Raw genomic sequence first — 18099 nt, forward strand, 5'->3', positions numbered from 1 at the left:
TTTACTTAGCTCTCACAGGGCTGGCCATAAGGATTTGTCTTTATTTATGATAAAGTTATTACAAAACAGCCATGACAGCAGGAAGTATGAACATAATGCCAAGCAAGGAAGTCCCGGATCAATTGTTACAGCAGTTAAAGTTCATCATGCATACTGAAACGCATGGATTTAGGTGTCCTTTTTAAAATGCAGATCCTCATATATTCTACTGATGTATTATGGTAATAAAAAAAGTCAATGAAGATTTGTCCTTTCTTTGTGCTGATTTTAAAAAATGACCTTTTCATAAGAATTGCCAGGATCTCAAGTTATAAAAGAATGAAGCTTAAATTATTGTTTGACTACTGTATCTAAATATGAACCTGCAAGAATTAAGAAAGAAGCGAGATAAAATAACAAAAGGAAATGGCACTCAGCTGAACAAAGTGGGGCTTAGGAGAAGGGAACTCGCATTTTAAGTAATAAAGTAATGGCTTTGTTTGAAATAGTAGTTTGTTTCGAGTTTTGGCTGGTTACAAGTCCAGTAGATCAACTACTGGACTTATAACTGGCCAAAACTCATATGTATTTAGGTGGAAGAGAATGAACTGTGTTGGCTGAAAACATGGAGAGCTGCCACAATAGAACTGTGTTGGCTGAAAACATGGAGAGCTGCCACAATATCTCAGGAAATGTTACCTGGAACTTTTGTACAGAAGTAAAATAAGGCAGGCATTGCTTCCTGATACCTTACAGGAATACAGATGAAATTCTTGATTATAGCAACCTTGATATCTGATGTTATCAACAATACTGATAGAAACACTACAAAATCATCCAGTTCAGAATTAACATATAAAAGCAATGATGATGGTGATGTCTCCTCTATTAGGTGACTAGTCTTCAGTAGGTCATACAAGGAATCACTGTTTATACTTGGGATCCTGGTATGAAATATGATATTGTTAGTATACAATAAAGTTTTGTACATACTTACCTGGCAGATATATACATAGCTTACGACTCTGACGTCACGACAGAAAATTCAAAACTCGCGGCACACGCTACAGGTAGGTCAGGTGATCTACCTTACCCGCCGCTGGGGGTGGCAGGTGTAAGAACCAACCCCCCTTTCCAGCCAGATTTTTCTCTTCCACCTGTCTCCTGAGGGGAGGCTGGGAGGGCCATCAATTGTATATATCTGCCAGGTAAGTATGTACAAAACTTTATTGTATACTAACAATATCATTTTTGTACATGAACTTCCCTGCCAGATATATACATAGCTGATTGACACCCTTGGTGGAGGGAAAGAGACTTATAAGTCCAGAGAAAGGGGAAATAACATATGTTAAAGTAATAAATACCCTTGGTTCTTACCTGATTTAGGCAGAAGACTACGTACATAGTTACTGTCTACAAGTCTGCGTTGCCTGAAGAGTTACAGCGAGGGCGTGACCTACAGCTGAAAAACTCTTTGGGTCTACCAATGAGAACTGACTCCGCTTACTTGGTAGAATCCAGTTAGGGTCTAGTCAACGGGGATCAACCCACTTAAATGACAGAGCCTGTCCACTACCATTGCAAGGAGCTTCAAGCACAAAACGATCACCTAACCAAAAAACACAAATGTTAACACTACGAAAGAAGGAGATGCCTCCTGCATCCTCCTTCCCACAACCAAAAACACAATAGAAATACAATAAGGGAAAATATTTAAAAAGGATATGCTTCAGCTCCCTGCCCCAGCACTGAATCCGCCGATACGTACGGGCCTAACCCAAAGCACTTCTCATACGTAATTCTTACGTCTTTAAGGTAGTGGTTGGCAAAGACTGACTCACACCTCCAATAAGTCGCCTTCATGAGGTTTTGTAAGGACATGTTCTTCTTGAAGGCCAAAGACGTAGAGATGGCCCTTACCTCATGCGCCTTGACTTTAAGAAGTCTAAACTGATCTTGGTCACAAGATGCGTGGAGCTTCTTTGATAAGGTTCCTTATAAAGAATGACAGAGCATTCTTTGATAAGGGCCTACTAGGATCTCTTACAGAGCACCATAGGCTGTCTGAGTTAGCCCCAAGTTTTTTCTTCTTCTGTCCTCTCCTCTTCTACTCCAACTAGAGAGGATAAGCTTTTAATTTCGAAGCTCCTGGGCCAAGGTGAAGAGGGGTTTTCATTCTTGGCCAAGAAAGACGGGAGAAACAAACACACAACTGAGTCTCCTTGGAACCCAACATCTCCTTTCAAAGCTTGCAGTTCGCTTACTCTCTTAGCCGAGGCTAAAGCGCAGAGAAACAAGGTCTTCATAGTAAGATCTCTGAAGGAAGCTGAATGGAGAGGTTCGAATCTAGCGGAACTTAAAAACGATAGCACTACATCCAGGTTCCAGCTTGGTGTTAAACAAGAGTTCCTTTTAGAAGTCTCAAACGACTTGATTAAGTCATGCAGATCCTTATCATCAGAGATGTTTAATCCCCTGTGTCTGAACACAGAAGATAGCATACTCTTGTAGCCCTTAATGGTTGAGACTACCAAACCGCATTTTTCCCTCAGGAAAATAAGAAAATCTGCTATCTGGTCACAAGAGGTACTGGAGGAGGAAACGTTCTGATTCCTGCACCAACGTCGAAAAACATCCCACTTCGACTGGTAGACCCTGGAAGTGGAAGGTCTACGTGCATTGGCAATTGCTCTTGCAGACTTTGCCGAAAACCCCTTAGCTCTGACCAGACTCTTGATAGTCTGAATCCAGTCAGACTGAGAGCGGGGAGGTTCTTGTGAAACCTGTCGAAGTGGGGCTGTTTGAGCAGATCGACTCTTAGTGGCAGGGATCTTGGAACATCTACCAACCATTCCAGTACCTCTGTGAACCAGTCCTGGGCGGGCCAGAATGGAGCTATCAAGGTCATCCTTGCTCCTTCCGACGCTGAGAACTTCCTTAGAGTCTCTCCTAGAATCTTGAAAGGGGGAAACGCATAAAGGTCTAGGTTGCTCCAGTCCAACAGGAACGCGTCTACCGCTACTGCTTTCGGGTCTGAAATCGGTGAACAGTACAGGTCTATCCTCGCGTTCCTGGCAGTTGCAAAGAGGTCCAGATGAGGTCTGCCCCAGATCTTCCACAGTCCCTGGCATACGTCCGAGTGAAGGGTCCATTCTGAGGGAAGGACTTGGTTTCTTCTGCTGAGCAGATCTGCTCTGACATTTCTTTCTCCCTGTACGAACCTGGTGAGGAGACTTATCTCCCTTTCTTCCGACCACAAGAGGAGCATTCTTGCTGTTTCGTACAGGGAGAATGAGTGAGTCCCCCCTTGTTTCCGAATGTAAGCCAGGGCTGTGGTGTTGTCCGAGTTGACCTGAACTGAAGACTTCTGAACGAGAGGTTCGAACTCCTTGAGGGCTAACCAAATCGCCATGAGTTCTTTTTTGTTTATATGCCAGGACACCTGTTCCCCCATCCAGGTGCCTGACACTTCTCTGGATCCTAGAGTCGCTCCCCAACCTTCGTCCGATGCGTCTGCAAATAAGACTAGGTCGGGGTTCTTCAACCATAAGGAAATGCCTTCCTTGAAAAGAAGAGGGTCTGCCCACCAACGGAGATCCTCTTTTATCTCGTTCGAGATTTTAAACACAAAATCGGTCCTGAGCATCCCAATTCCAGTTCCGATTCAGGAAGAACTGTAGGGGTCTGAGGTGCAACCTCCCTAGAGAAACGAATTGCTCCAGCGAGGAGAGTGTCCCCAACAGACTCATCCACTCCCTCGCTGTGCATACATCTTTCTCTAGAAAGGTTGCGACCTTCTCTGCACAACGGTTTATCCTTTCCGGGGATGGAAAAGCCCGAAAAACCTGAGAAACCATCCGAATCCCCAGATAAATACGATCTTGGCTGGGGATTAGCTGTGATTTCTCGAAGTTTATCAGCAAACCCAGAGAACTCGCTAAGGTCAAAGTGATGTGAAGGTCCTCCAGACATTCCTCCTTCGATTTGGTCCTGATCAGCCAATCGTCCAAGTAAAGGGACACCCTCACTCCTTCGAGATGAAGCCATTGGGCTACGTTCTTCATCAGCCCTGTAAAGACTTGAGGGGCTGTGGAGAGGCCGAAGCACAAAGCCCTGAACTGGAACACTTTCCCTTTCCACATGAATCTCAGGAACTTGCACGAAGAAGGATGGATTGGCACATGAAAATAAGCGTCCTGAAGGTCTAGTGACACCATCCAGTCCCCTAGACGAAGGGCTGCTAATACTGAGGATGTCGTCTCCATCGTAAACCTTCTCTTCTTCACAAAGACATTCAGGGCGCTTACGTCCAGAACCAGTCTCCATCCTCCTGAGTTCTTGGGCACAAGAAAAAGACGGTTGTATAACCCGCGGAATGAGGGTCCTGCACCATCTCTATCGCTTGCTTCTCCAGCATCAGCTCTACTGCTAGAGCAAGGGCCTGATTCATGTGGGGGTCTTTGTACCTGGCCACTAACTCCCTTGGTGTGGTGGTCAAAGGAGGTCTCGACACGAAGGGAATGAGGTATCCTTTCTTGACTATAGAGAGGGACCAGTTGTCCGCCCCCTTCTGTGCCCAGACGTCTGCAAAACTCAGCAGTCTGGCACCTACTGCAGTCTGGAGGACACTCGTACTACTTCTTCGCTCTGATTGAACGAGAGAAAGTCCTTCCTCTTCTAGGAGGTCTTTTTCCTCTTGAGGAAGAAGCGAGGGAAGAAGGGCCTCCTCGAAAGGGCTCTTGCTTGATCGACGTCTCCTTCTTCGCCTTAGGCTGAAAGGAAGCCTTAGGAATTCTCGCTGAGCGAGCCAACATATCTTGCGTCGCTTTAGCAGAAAGAGCGTTGGAAATGTCGTTGATGATCTTCTTGGGGAAGAGTTGCTGGGAAAGATTAGCATATAACAACGACGATCTCTGCGCATGCGACACCGCCTTGGTTAAAAAGGAGCAGAAAACTGCCCTCTACTTAACAACTCCTGCCCCGAAAAGCGAAGCTATCTCTCCAGAACCGTCTCTCACTGCCTTGTCCATGCAAGACAATACTGAATGCAAATCCTCTGAAGATAACGAGTCTTGATCCCTCGTCTTCTTAGCTAAGACTCCTAGGGTCCAGTCGAGGAAGTTAAACACTTCCAGAACCCAGAACATTCCCTTCAGAAGGTGGTCGAGTTCGCTCATTCCCCACGTCGTCTTAGCAGAATTAAGTGCCGAACGACGCGCAGAATCCACCAACGAAGAGAAGTCCGAGTCTGCAGAAGCTGGAAGAGTCAAACCCAAAGGCTCCCCCGACTCGTACCAGAATCCCATCTTTCCGGTAAGCTTGGAAGGTGGGAAGGAAAAAACTGTCTTCCCCTTCTCCTCCTTAGAGACCAACCAATCGTCGAAGCTCTTGAGCGCTTTCTTCATTGACACCGTAGGTTTCATCTTCACCACCGACGACGTCTTCGTAGTTTTAGCTGTAGAAAATAAGGAAGGGGGAGACGGAGGTGCAACCGCCGAAAGAGTCTCCAAATTCTTGTAAGAGAAGTTAAGTCAATCTCTTGTAACAGGAACCTGAAGAATCCTTTGGCAGATCTTCCTCGGAAGCACCATGTCCTTCTTCCGAAGAAAGACGTTTGGAAGATCGGCTGTCTATAGGAGAGCTTTTCCTAGGAGAGCGCCTACCAGGAGAACGTACTGGGAGAGCGCCTGCTGAGAGAGCGCCTGTTGGGAGAGCGCTTGCTGGGAGAGCGCCTGCTGGGAGAGCGCCTACTGGGAGAGTGCCTGCTGGGAGAGCGCCTACTGGGAGAGCGCCTGTTGGGAGAGCGCCTACTGGGAGAGCGCCTACTAATAGAGCGCCTGCTAGAGGAGGCGCGTCTGTCAAAATCCTTGTCAGAGACAACTGAAGGGCTCCTAGTATGAGGAGAGTGCCTATCAGGAACCTTACGTCTGCTAGGCTCTAGGCGCCTGTCAAGTTCTAAGCGCTTGTCAGTCCCTTGGTGCTTGTCTGATCCAACTCGCTTGTCAGGCTCTTGGCGCCTGTCACAAAGCAAAAAGTCTTCCAAAGAAGAGCGTCTATCAGACGCAAAGCGTTTGCGAGGTACTGAGTGCCTATCTGATCAAGTGCGCTTGCAAGGAGGAGATAGTCTAGTCTGTCTCTTGCTAGGCTCTTTGCGCCTACTATCTTTAGTCAATCCAAGAATCGTCGGCGACGAGAATAAATCCACTATCGAGAGGACTTAACAACAGGTGCTGTTAAGCCGGCGACAGAGAAAAATCTGGCTGGAAAGGGGGGTTGGTTCTTACACCTGCCACCCAGCGGCGGGTAAGGTAGATCACCTGACCTACCTGTAGCGTGTGCCGCGAGTTTTGAATTTTCTGTCGTGACGTCAGAGTCGTAAGCTATGTATATATCTGGCAGGGAAGTTCATGTACAAAATTACAGATCAAAATATAGAAGAATTTCTCTCATTTACAGATAAGAAGTAGAAACAGCAAAATTTGTGTATGTTTGCATCCTTGTCAGTATGCATTAAAAGTATTCCAATGCCACTGAACTTAATCCCGTCATCATACCATTGTTTTGTACATATAGGGATATATGGTGTTGTTGCCTTAGCCAGCCACACATACATGGAGAGCTAAGAGAAAGAAAGTAAGGCATAATGATGGACAGTGAAAACTTGTGTTTTTAATGTTTTATGTTACTTATGATGTCCAAATAAAAATATTTATTAGAACCCCTCAAAATTAAGGGTAGTTCCCGCTATTTCAGAACCTAACCTCCTTTATTACCATTGATTCTTATGGGGAAATTATAATAGCATTACACGATTTCCATTTACACTACATCTTTATGAACATATCCCTCTGTAAAGGGAGGTTATCTTGACTATATGCATTAGCACTGATGAATTACTGTTTGGGTGGAAAGGGTGGTTTTCTTGGGTACATTACCTACTACAAGAGCAAAAATTATTTGATATAATTCCTTATATCATCTGTCATCTGCAAGTGAGTCTAGTTATAATTGGAACTTTTGATTAAACTGATGGTAATACACAATATAATGAATGGTACAGTGGCCTTCACTTCAAATATCGGCTAGAATTGTTTTTATTATGCTAATGGATCCTTTAACAAAAAGCATTATCTGACTATGGATCATTTCTACACAAGTCCCACTACAGCAAACACCTTAAATGAAGAGCAAACTCATAGTTTACTGGAACTCTGAGAATAAACCACTAAGAAGTGTCAAAACAGAGTAAAACACATAACTGCAAAGAAGTAAAATGGTAACAGCTTTCTGTGAAAATCTGTGGCCTTGAAATGGAAAGATAAAAAAGTCACTATGTATTTTGAGCACATGGTTTGCTAACTGCACTTCCTATACAGGTTGTGCAAACCAATCAAAAAATCTTTTGTTACCTTTCACACCTGCAAGCAACAGGACAAAAAGTTTAATTGCTGAGGCATATGTTATGACAGCTAAATACTTACATTACTTACTAGAAACAGTGGGAAGATGACTAAAGTAAATTTTATCATTACCTTACTGAAAAAATTACAGGTAAGTATGCCACTAACTTACCTATTCCAAGTACACCCAGTAAAAGATGTACCTGGCTGGCATTTTCCTGACTATATTGTTCCCCTACCCACTCCCAACTGTGAAATACCAATCTGAACATGTGCTCAATGACACTGGAGTGTGTGTGCTACACCTTGCATGGAGACTGACATACAAAATACATATAGAAAAACCCATACCTATAGTATTCACTCACCTGTATGAGATAATAAAAAAATTTGTGTTTTTAATTTTGATATTTTAACCTTCAACGTTAACAAAATAAATAATAACTCAAAAGTAAATGCATTACGTATACACTATACCATAAAAGTTACAAGGTTTACATATAAGCAAAATGCTTTATACTATTAGGATAAATGTATCATTACCTTCACTCCATTTGGAGAAACTGGAAAGGCTACCGATAAAGCCTCAGGTGTCCATTCGTCAGGATCTGTATGATGTAGGTATTTCAGCTGTTCCTTCATTTCCCAAGTTAGTAAGTTTTCTTCAGCAGGTTCATATACCTTGAAATACTTATGTTTTATAGTTTTTTGTTGAATGAACTGTTGGTGCTTAACTGCCTCACTAAAAAAAATCAAAGAAATCAAACATACTGTATAAGCATTTACTCATAACATGTACTAAAAATGAGCATCAATAAAAATATCTCAAATCAGAAACAAGTTTCTATGTACTAACTTGATGCTAATGCATGTGTATTAAAATTTCCCCCTCCAAAAGCAGATATCATAAACTAACTTAGGTAGTTCTTCAGTGTATATATTCTATAATTTTTAAGAGGAGCAAAAAGTGTATTAATAATTCAAAATCTTACTAAAAATACCAATCAGATGGGAATAATCAGTATACCACCAAAATCTCTTACCATAAAATGCAAATCAGCTGGTCTCAGTCAACTTAACATATAGACAGACAGAGTGAACAAAATGAATTTTAAAAGTCTTTCAAACCATTGACATTATCAGCAATAGAAATTTATTTTAGAAAGCACCAACCTCTCCATATTATCAATATGATGCTGGAATTCTTCAAGGGAAGCACTGGACATCTCTTCAGGATCTTGCTGTAAGAGGCCATCCATTTCCTTTTCGGACAAGGATGAGTTTCTGGAAAATTTGGGCATACGTCTAGCTGTAAAAAAAAGTAATTCCCAAGTCTTTCATAAAAACCAGATATGAGAGGCATAATTTTAAATTATATATATATTATTTATTATATTAATATATAGATATATAATATATATTGAATATATATATATATATAACATATATATACTATATTATATATATATATATATATATCTATATATATATATATATATATATATATATATATATATATATATATATATATTAGTATATATATATATATATATATATATATATATATATATATATATATTATATATATATATATAGATAGTAGATAGATAGATACATTTAAATATCAAGTTTTCATTGCTTTTACTGACTATTTTTAATTTGCATAATTTTAAAGCCCTGAAGACAAGCCTTGATAATATTTTGAAAATTCCTTATGTATACATACATATGATTTATATATACCATATACATATGTATAGAGATGCATTTTATATGGGACAAGTGAGTAATTCTATAATAATATATATATATAATTATTATATAATATATATATATATAATATATAATATTATATATATATAAAATTTATATATAATAGATAATATATATCTAAAATATATAATATATAATTATATAATTATAATTAATTATATATAATATATATATATATATAATATATATATATAATATATATATATATTAATATAGATATATAATATATTATATATATATATAAAACTATATATATATAAAATATACATATATATAATCTTATATATATATATATATATATATATATATTATATATTAAGATATATAGATATATATTAATAATAACATATATATATATTATAATAATATATATATATATTATATATATACGTATATATAATATATATATTATATATATATATATATTATAATAGATATATATTCTAATATATACATATATATACGATATATAATATTATAATATATAATATATTATATATAAAATATATATATATTAATTATCTATATATATATCATATACATATAGTATATATATATATATAACGTATATATATATATGTATATATATATATATATATATATATATATATATATCTATATATATATATATAGGCTTGTTTTCAGCATTTTTATATGGTTTCCAACTATTCGTGGGTTCCAACTATTCATGGGGGGGTCTGGTACACATCCCCTGCGAATACGGGGGAACCACTGTATATATATATAGTATAGATATATATATATATATATATATATATATATATATATATATATATATATATATATATATACATATATATATATATGACTGGCAAAATGTTCTGTTACAGCAGAATTCCATCTAATAAAAGGAGCCTATAAAAACACCAAAATATATAGAGAAATTCATGATATTAAATTGTATATGCTCCCATGTTTTTTCAAAATGTACTGTTTTCTGGAAGAATCACTTGTTTACTGCGTGTATCCTTCAAGGTGTGGCTACCCCTCAGGCGGATCCTCCTTTCGTAGAGTGAAAATCGCCCTTATTGCTAATCTTGTAGTGTCAGTTTGTATATTAAGCCTTCTTTTGACTATGTTGTTCTCTGTAAAATCAGTTTGCCTCAGTAAAGGGTCCGAACAGGACCGAAAGTACTTGGCTATCTCGCTTTTTCATTTTTTCCTTCGTGGCAAAAAAACCTTTATATACAGGCGGTTACCGGGTTACGACGTTCCGAGGTTACGACGCTTTTTCTTAAATATTCATTGAAAAATCCGCCCTGGGTTACGACGCTTGTTCCGAGGTTACGACGCTGACGCTTCCGACGCTCTGAGTTAACGACGCTTTTAAAAAACGCATACTATGATAAGAATCCTTTATAGATTAGCACAGTATATTAATAAAAATAAGTTTTTGGTTAGATTACAACAAAAATTTTGAGGTTATGATGATTTTCGACACTTTTTATGTCATATTTTTTAAATTTTTTTAGTGACGCCTCATATGCAGAACTAGTTTCCGAGCGAATGAATACACTAGCTTGGGATGCGCAGTTTATAACAGTCCAAAAGCGCAAATAATGAAGAAATCATTGCTTGTTTCCAGTATACGTAATTAACAAAACTAAGTTTCTGGTTAGATTACAACGCAAATTCCAAGGTTACGACGGTTTTTTATGCCTTTTAACGATACCTCATACGCAGAACTAGTTTCTGAGCGGAGGGCGCATAAATTAATTTACGCTACTAAACTGTATGGTAACCATAGTCAAGGATAAGGAACGCTTTCTCAAACAGTATACATATCCTTTAATACAAAAGAGCAAAATATCATTGAAACATTATTTCACTTAAAGAATCCATTTATACTCTACTTAGACTTGGATATAAAAACCATAGTTTCTCTCTCTCTCTCTCTCTTTGTATTTTCCGACGAAAATGATCACTAATTAGTGTATTTTGATGTTTATTTTCATGACTAAATACATTTTTATAATACAAAAATTATTTACTAATTTTCAAATATTAATTTTGATTAATACTGTATTAGTAAGTTTAATAAGTTGAAATGATATCACATAATAAAAATAATAATTCTCTCTCTCTCTCTCTCTCTCTCTCTCTCTCTCTCTCTCTCTCTCTCTCTCTCTCTCTCTCTCTCTCTCTCTACTACTACAAAGATGTATGTTTTTTTGTATGATAAATAAATGATTTACTATTTTCAAATATTAATATTAATTTATACAGCAATAATATCAATTCATTAAAGAAAATACCATAGTGAATTAGTAAGATTTTAGCTTATATTTAAAAAATTATGGAAGAATGAAGGAAATCCCAGTCTTCTTCAAGTAACTTCCAGTAACCTTTTCTCGAGATCCAGGTACTAAAACTGTCAGATATATCAAGTTCTGTGACAGCCATGAGGGGGAAGAGCTGCAGTGTTGCAATCACGTGTTCATGAGATTCCCCCCCCCCCCCCTCTCTCTCTCTCTCTCTCTCTCTCTCTCTCTCTCTCTCTCTCTCTCTCTCTCTCTCTCTCTCTCTCTCTCATTTACTGAGACTCAAGATTTTTTATGTACTTGTACTATTTGTTTTTAATAATTTCAAATAATAATGATAATAATAATAATAATAATAATAATAATAATAACTGTATAATTACAAAATTCATATGTGATAGTATTTCAAATAAATACAATACGTACTAATCTATCCACGTCACTTTTAATTAAGGTTAATCTCTCTCTCTCTCTCTCTCTCTCTCTCTCTCTCTCTCTCTCTCTCTCTCTCTCTCTCTCTCTCTTTTGCCACACAAGATAATAATGTGTCATAGTGGTAACTCCCTCCCTCTCTTTCGCTGAAAGCGTTATAAGTATTTTTTGAGAGAACAGAGAGATATAAACACTCTCTCTCTCTCTCTCTCTCTTTTACCGAGATGAAAGAATTTTTATGGTACTAGTATGTAAAATGTTTATTGATAATTTCAGTTTAAAATTAATTTAATAATAATAATAATAATAATAATAATAATAATAATAATAATAATAATAATAATAAAACTTTAATTACAAAATTCATAATGTTCGTATTTTAAAGAGATGAAAATGACCTTTCCATTTCACTTGTAAGGATAATTCCTCTTTCTTACTGAGTATGAGAGAATTTTTATGGTAGATGCACGTGTTTATTATATTTTCAAATAATATAATAATAATAATAATAATAATAGAAGCAGTAATAATACGATAACTAATTTCAAAAGAAAATTCTTCCCTTTGTCTTTTTCTGTATCAATTTCCCCACCTCAACTCGAGTGACACTCAAGCTTAACAATGCCATGCAATGGTCAACGAATTTAATGGTTTATGTAATTCTCTCTCTCTCTCTCTCTCTCTCTCTCTCTCTCTCTCTCTCTCTCTCTCTCTCTCTCTCTCTTACTGAGATGAGATCATTTTCATGGATGTGTATGTAATAATAAGTTTATCATTAATATTTTCCAATAATAATACTATAAGTACAAAATTCATATCTAAGTATTTTGAATACAATAATCATTCCATTTCTCTCTTTTAAATACTGTAAGGACAACTCTCTCTCTCTCTCTCTCTCTCTCTCTCTCTCTCTCGCTCATCTCCTCCTCTCTCTTCTCTCTCTCTCTCTCTCTCTCTCGCCACAAGATACTTGTCATACATTTGGTGTTTCTATTTCTTCCTTTTATCTCTCTCGCTCTCAGCAAAAGAATTGATAGACAGACAAACATAATTGCACAGTCCTCTCTTTCTCTCTTCTCTGGAGAAATATATGTATTTATGGGAGGGGGAAAAAGTTGCCTACAGACGTTCATTTCAATCTATTGAAACCTAAGGAGTTATTTCTCTCTCTCTCTCTCTCTCTCTCTCTCTCTCTCTCTCTCTCTCTCTCTCTCTCTCTTGTATTTTAATGAAAATATACAGTAATTTGTGAATACACAGTGTTGCACATGAAAAAAGTAAATTAGTGATAATTTTAGAGATACGGCCCTAAGAAAAATTGCAAATTAGTAGTGAAATTTTCCCTGTGGACATGTTTTCAAGAACGTCGTTCCGGCTTACGATGATTTTTGGGTTACGACGCGTCTTAAGAACGGAACCCCCGTCGTAACCCGGGGACCGCCTGTATATATATATATATATATATATATATATATATATATATATATATATATATATATATATATATATATATATGTATATATATATGTATATATATATATATATGTATATATATATATATATATATATATATATATATATATTATATGCATGTATGTATGTATGTATATATATATGTAAACTGAATCACAAAAGTTTGGAACATGATAAATCCACAAATAAAGGTCTGCTAAGTAAAGGACGTTGAGTCGAAAGATCTTGCAGAAACTCCGTTGTTTATCTTTTCTTTGTGGCTTATACCTTTATATATATATATATATATATATATATATATATATATATATATATATATATATATATATATATATATATATATATATATATAAATATATATATATATATATATATATATATATATATATATATATATATATATATATACACACACACACACATATATATAGTATACACAATACTTTAGGTACTATATAGTATTATACAATAAAAAACTTACCATATACAGGATTACTGGTGCCAATTTCCCTCTTAAAAAGCAAAGGGTTCATAAACCATTCAAATGTAGAGGTTCCCATCCTCAATGTTTTTCCAGGACATCGCAAAAACATCTGAAAAATTCAAAGTCATACATTTTAAAGATAATTTATATATCCTTTATATGTATTCAAACCAAAGCTTTTATGTAGGGTAATCACAGAGCAAGCTGGAAGGTCACTGAAACCTGATAATGTGGTTTGTTGGTGGGAGGTATGTGAGTGTGGAGCAGTGGCCATTTACCTGTCAGAAATCCTGGATTTCAAGGATTTGAAAAGCAATCATGGTGGTTCCTCTGTACGTACTTAGGGTGGGGATAGATGCTAATTGTGCTGTGATAGAGTGGGGATAGATGCTAATTGTGCTGTGATTCCATTCCAGAGAGGGAACTGTTGGTTTGGGATTCCTTGAGATAGTATGTGAGTATGGCCATGAAAACATGCCAGCATGCTAGACACAGGCACCATCCACCTTTGAAACAGCAGTGCAAGTTGTGAAAACAGGTGATGACCATGTTTGGCACTTGTGAAAAGTTGATTTAGTACTGGGAATAGGTGGGATTAGTAAAGTTCAAATGTGGCAAGAGCCCTACTGAGCATGAGGAAATAAGAGAAATACACAACAGCATTGAGTATAAAATGCACAGACCCTGGCAAAGGTTTTCTTGAGCAACACTAGATACTAGTGCAATACAGATACGTATGACTGAAAAGATACTTGTCCGTATGGACAGTATAACTACAAAATTTCTAAAACCACAATCCCATTAGTGGGGAATGAATATTAAGAAACAAAGACTGTGAAGATACAAACCCAAAAAGGCCTCCCTTCCAGAATTGAACCACTCAACATGCAAGCACAACCTATGCTAGCCAGAATGCTGCCATGTGCTAGCAAGTGATCAGCACTGAGCACCATGACCTCCATGGTCTTTTGAGAGTAAAGTAGGAAAAATCAAGTCCCAAATGATCCCTCATATCAAAAAGGATCTCCCAGTGGAGAGGGAGCCAACCCATCCTGTACTGCTCTTGGCATCATGGACACCTGCTTACAACTAATGGTGCTGTTCATAGAACCATGAATCTAAGATTCTGGGGCAGATCTCACATGATATGAACCGTTGCCCTAGTAATGTATGACAGAGTGGTATGAGGTGTGCATGGGCAAATACAGTATACAACCACAGGTAGTATATGTGCATGTGGAAAGTTTGAGTACTGGCTCTGCATAAGTATTTGCCTGAGCACAAGCAAGCACAGTGTGTGGGTACAGGTAGTCCAACTGCACATGGAAGATGGTAGTGCACTCTTGGAGCTAAAAGGCAGTGCACAACCATGTGCAGACCATGAGCACAGAAGTAGCCTCGGCAGAGGTCAGCTAACAAGGAGGGAACTACTCCATATCACTAGTGGAAGTCTTGTTGAAGATTGATAATACAATAAACTGCAGGATTAACTGACAGTATCTCCCAATGCTTTGGCCCAACAGAATGGAATGGAGACTGGCATCCCTTCCTTGAAAGAATGTTTATAGGAAATTCCCAAGGATAACCAGATGATGTCTCCTGATGGGCACTCATCTTTAGCAGTCAAAGACTATGCAGTAAGGGCAGAGATGCAGAGACAGTAACTCAAGTGTTCCCCAATAGATAAATTCACACAAATAAATCTGCAAGAAAGCTTACTAAAACAACAGTTGACTCACCTGAAGGCTTCACAAGAGCAAGTTTTTTAACAGATACGGGTGGTTACTACAGACACCAAACAATACAAGATATTACAATGTCATGGTTTACAACTCAGTCCAAAAACACCGTGACCGCACAGGAAACAAAAGCATCTTGAAGTGCAGGATTATCAACAGATCAGTGGGCAGAGGCCCTCCCACTCACTCACTTGCCACCAGCTAACCAATCACCTTGCTTTCATGCTTTAACAATTGTTTCTAGCTTACACCAGGACTACTATAAAAGACTGGATTTTATTCTCTTTTGAGCAAGTAGAATATTTTTATAAATAAGTAAATAAATTCTCAACATATAACCCATAAGACTTCATTTCCTTTACTTCAATGACTACTAAATCTTCATACTGTTCCAAAGATTCTAATCAATCAAACATCTAATTCTGAGCCACCGTGTTTTAATTAATCACTGGAAATCTTCAATTGATAAGTTGAAAGAAATTTGAAAAATACACAAAACACATATTCTTAAAATTTTTGCACGATTACCTCCAACCCTTAAGGTATGGATTATGCTGTAAGTAATAGTAAAGTGGAGATGAGAGATGACATCATTGCCAATTACCACCTGGTGTTGAAGGTTAGGCAGGTGTTAAAGGTTAGGTTGAGATGAAAACCAGTCAGATACCCTTACTTAAGTGCCTTAAGTAAGGGTAGGTTTGAGAAGCTAAGGCTGGTATATATCCCTGTCCTGGTATTTTATTCTATGACTTACAGCACTCTAGGTCAGGTAAGGTTGAGAGGGATTTATCCCCAGGTCAGGATAGATCATGGTGCCCTAAGTTAGGTTATGACAGAGACAGTTAGGATGTGGATCCAATGCAGAGTAAAGAGTCAGGGCTACTGTAGGCCAAGTAGACATTTCCAAGGGAATATAACCAAATCAAACTCTACTTTACCTAACCTAACCTCAGATGCCATGTCCTAACGTGGGCAAGGGAACTTTGCCCTCTCCCAAGTAATTTGTGATCTTTTCATGGAAAAAATAGTAAATGGTTCCTGTATTTGGCCCCACAAAAAATTAGATCTGGTATTTCCTTGGAAATTGACTTTGGTTGCTTATTAAGAAATTACTGTTATTTTTTTGTTGGTCGACTGTAATTAGGCTAACACCCCTGGGGCTAGCCTAGTACTACTAAACACGGTAAGATACATTTGAACCCCCAATCCCTACCTGGTGGCTTACGTATTTGCAGGACGGAGCGACTACAGATCCGGGGATGATCGATTTTCGCGGGAAAAAATAGCTAAAAATAACGTTTTTGGCCCTTTTTTGTAATTGACCCAGTAAAAATAAAGCCACAGGGGTTACAGTAAGGCCGCAGCGGAACAGCGCTTCGCGTCTTATCCGCATATTTAAAGATTCTTGGCAAGCTCAACATGTTCTGGCAAGAGGTACCTAATGTCGCGCTGCGCGCGCTAGCCACAGAGGATCTGTCCCCGGATCTGTAAACTACCCGATTTCCTTACAGGGTATCCAATCCACAAATACCCTACGGTATCATATAAAAAAATCACTCTATACAGAGGTAAACTAAGGATAAGGAAACTGACCAACTTATTGCTGACATTTCGTGAATGAATACCTAGGGTTAGGTAGCTAGCTACCTGTCTTAGTAAGCCAAGGTTAGGCACCTTACGTATAGACTAGCATAGCCTAGGAGTGGGAAATCTTGGCTGCATGCTGTTGAACCAATCACTTGCCTACCTTTTGTATTTTTATCCAGCTTATTGTAAATGTCACTTTGAATTTCCGTAGTGTTCGGAAAATTCAGAAGCAAAAGTCTAAGTTGTATACACATAGCCCTAGTAGTAGTAGTAGCAAGGGCTAACCTCTGAAATTGCTGACAATTCTCGTAGTCGCCTGAACAATGAATGACATGATCCATTCAACAATGTGTTTTCTCCTTCATATTATGATGATTTACAGCTTGGTTATCAAGTGAAAAACATAGTATGGATGTGTGACATTTATACGAGAAAACAAAGAAAATATAGTTGAATTGCATTCGTGAATTCTTTGCATATACCGTACATTGTCTACCTGGTGCCTAATATTATACGCGTCATTGCTTGTGATGGTTACTTTGATGTAACTGCTGGAATGTAATTTCTCCCAGTGTAAACCAATAATGATGAAAGTTTACCAAATATCCTCTTCAAAATACTGTCTTTGTTAAAACATACCTTGGGGAGTTTTTTCTTAATAAAACTTGTTATTAATTCTGTCATCGATAGAGTAGACTATATCAACTTAATCTGCCAAAATCTCCAAGATACAAATGATAAAACTTCCAAATGTACTAAATTTAGCAGCAATGGTATCACGTACTAAACTGAGGAGCAAATGTGTCACATCGGAATGGAACTCTTGATTCTTGGAGTTGGACTGACTACCTGGAATAATAATTTAATAATAATAAAAGTCTTCTGGCTCATCTAGCTACCAGAGCTAGATTTCCCGAATATCTATTAAAGGTTTGCTGTGCATAATA

The 18099-nt window shown here is 37.6% G+C and overlaps 1 protein-coding gene across 3 annotated transcripts in view; it reads right to left on the reverse strand.

The window, feature by feature from the left end:
- The window catches only part of LOC135195613 (uncharacterized), a 31266-nt gene that overhangs the window by 2878 nt on the left and 10289 nt on the right, over positions 1 to 18099 (reverse strand). The window contains exons 1-4 of one of the 3 annotated variants that reach the window (XM_064221943.1): positions 17792 to 17886; positions 13824 to 13935; positions 8556 to 8691; positions 7926 to 8124 (exon numbers count right to left, since the gene is read on the reverse strand). In XM_064221943.1, the coding sequence (XP_064078013.1) occupies positions 7926 to 8124; positions 8556 to 8691; positions 13824 to 13935; positions 17792 to 17836 (492 nt within the window). In that variant the 5' untranslated portion in view covers positions 17837 to 17886. Of the gene's footprint in view, positions 1 to 7925; positions 8125 to 8555; positions 8692 to 13823; positions 13936 to 17312; positions 17452 to 17791; positions 17887 to 18099 lie in introns of those variants that run through there. The other 2 variants (XM_064221944.1, XM_064221945.1) reach the window with 2 other exon arrangements.

This window comes from Macrobrachium nipponense, chromosome 16 (assembly GCF_015104395.2).
Source record: "Macrobrachium nipponense isolate FS-2020 chromosome 16, ASM1510439v2, whole genome shotgun sequence".
NCBI classification, from domain to species: domain Eukaryota; kingdom Metazoa; phylum Arthropoda; class Malacostraca; order Decapoda; family Palaemonidae; genus Macrobrachium; species Macrobrachium nipponense.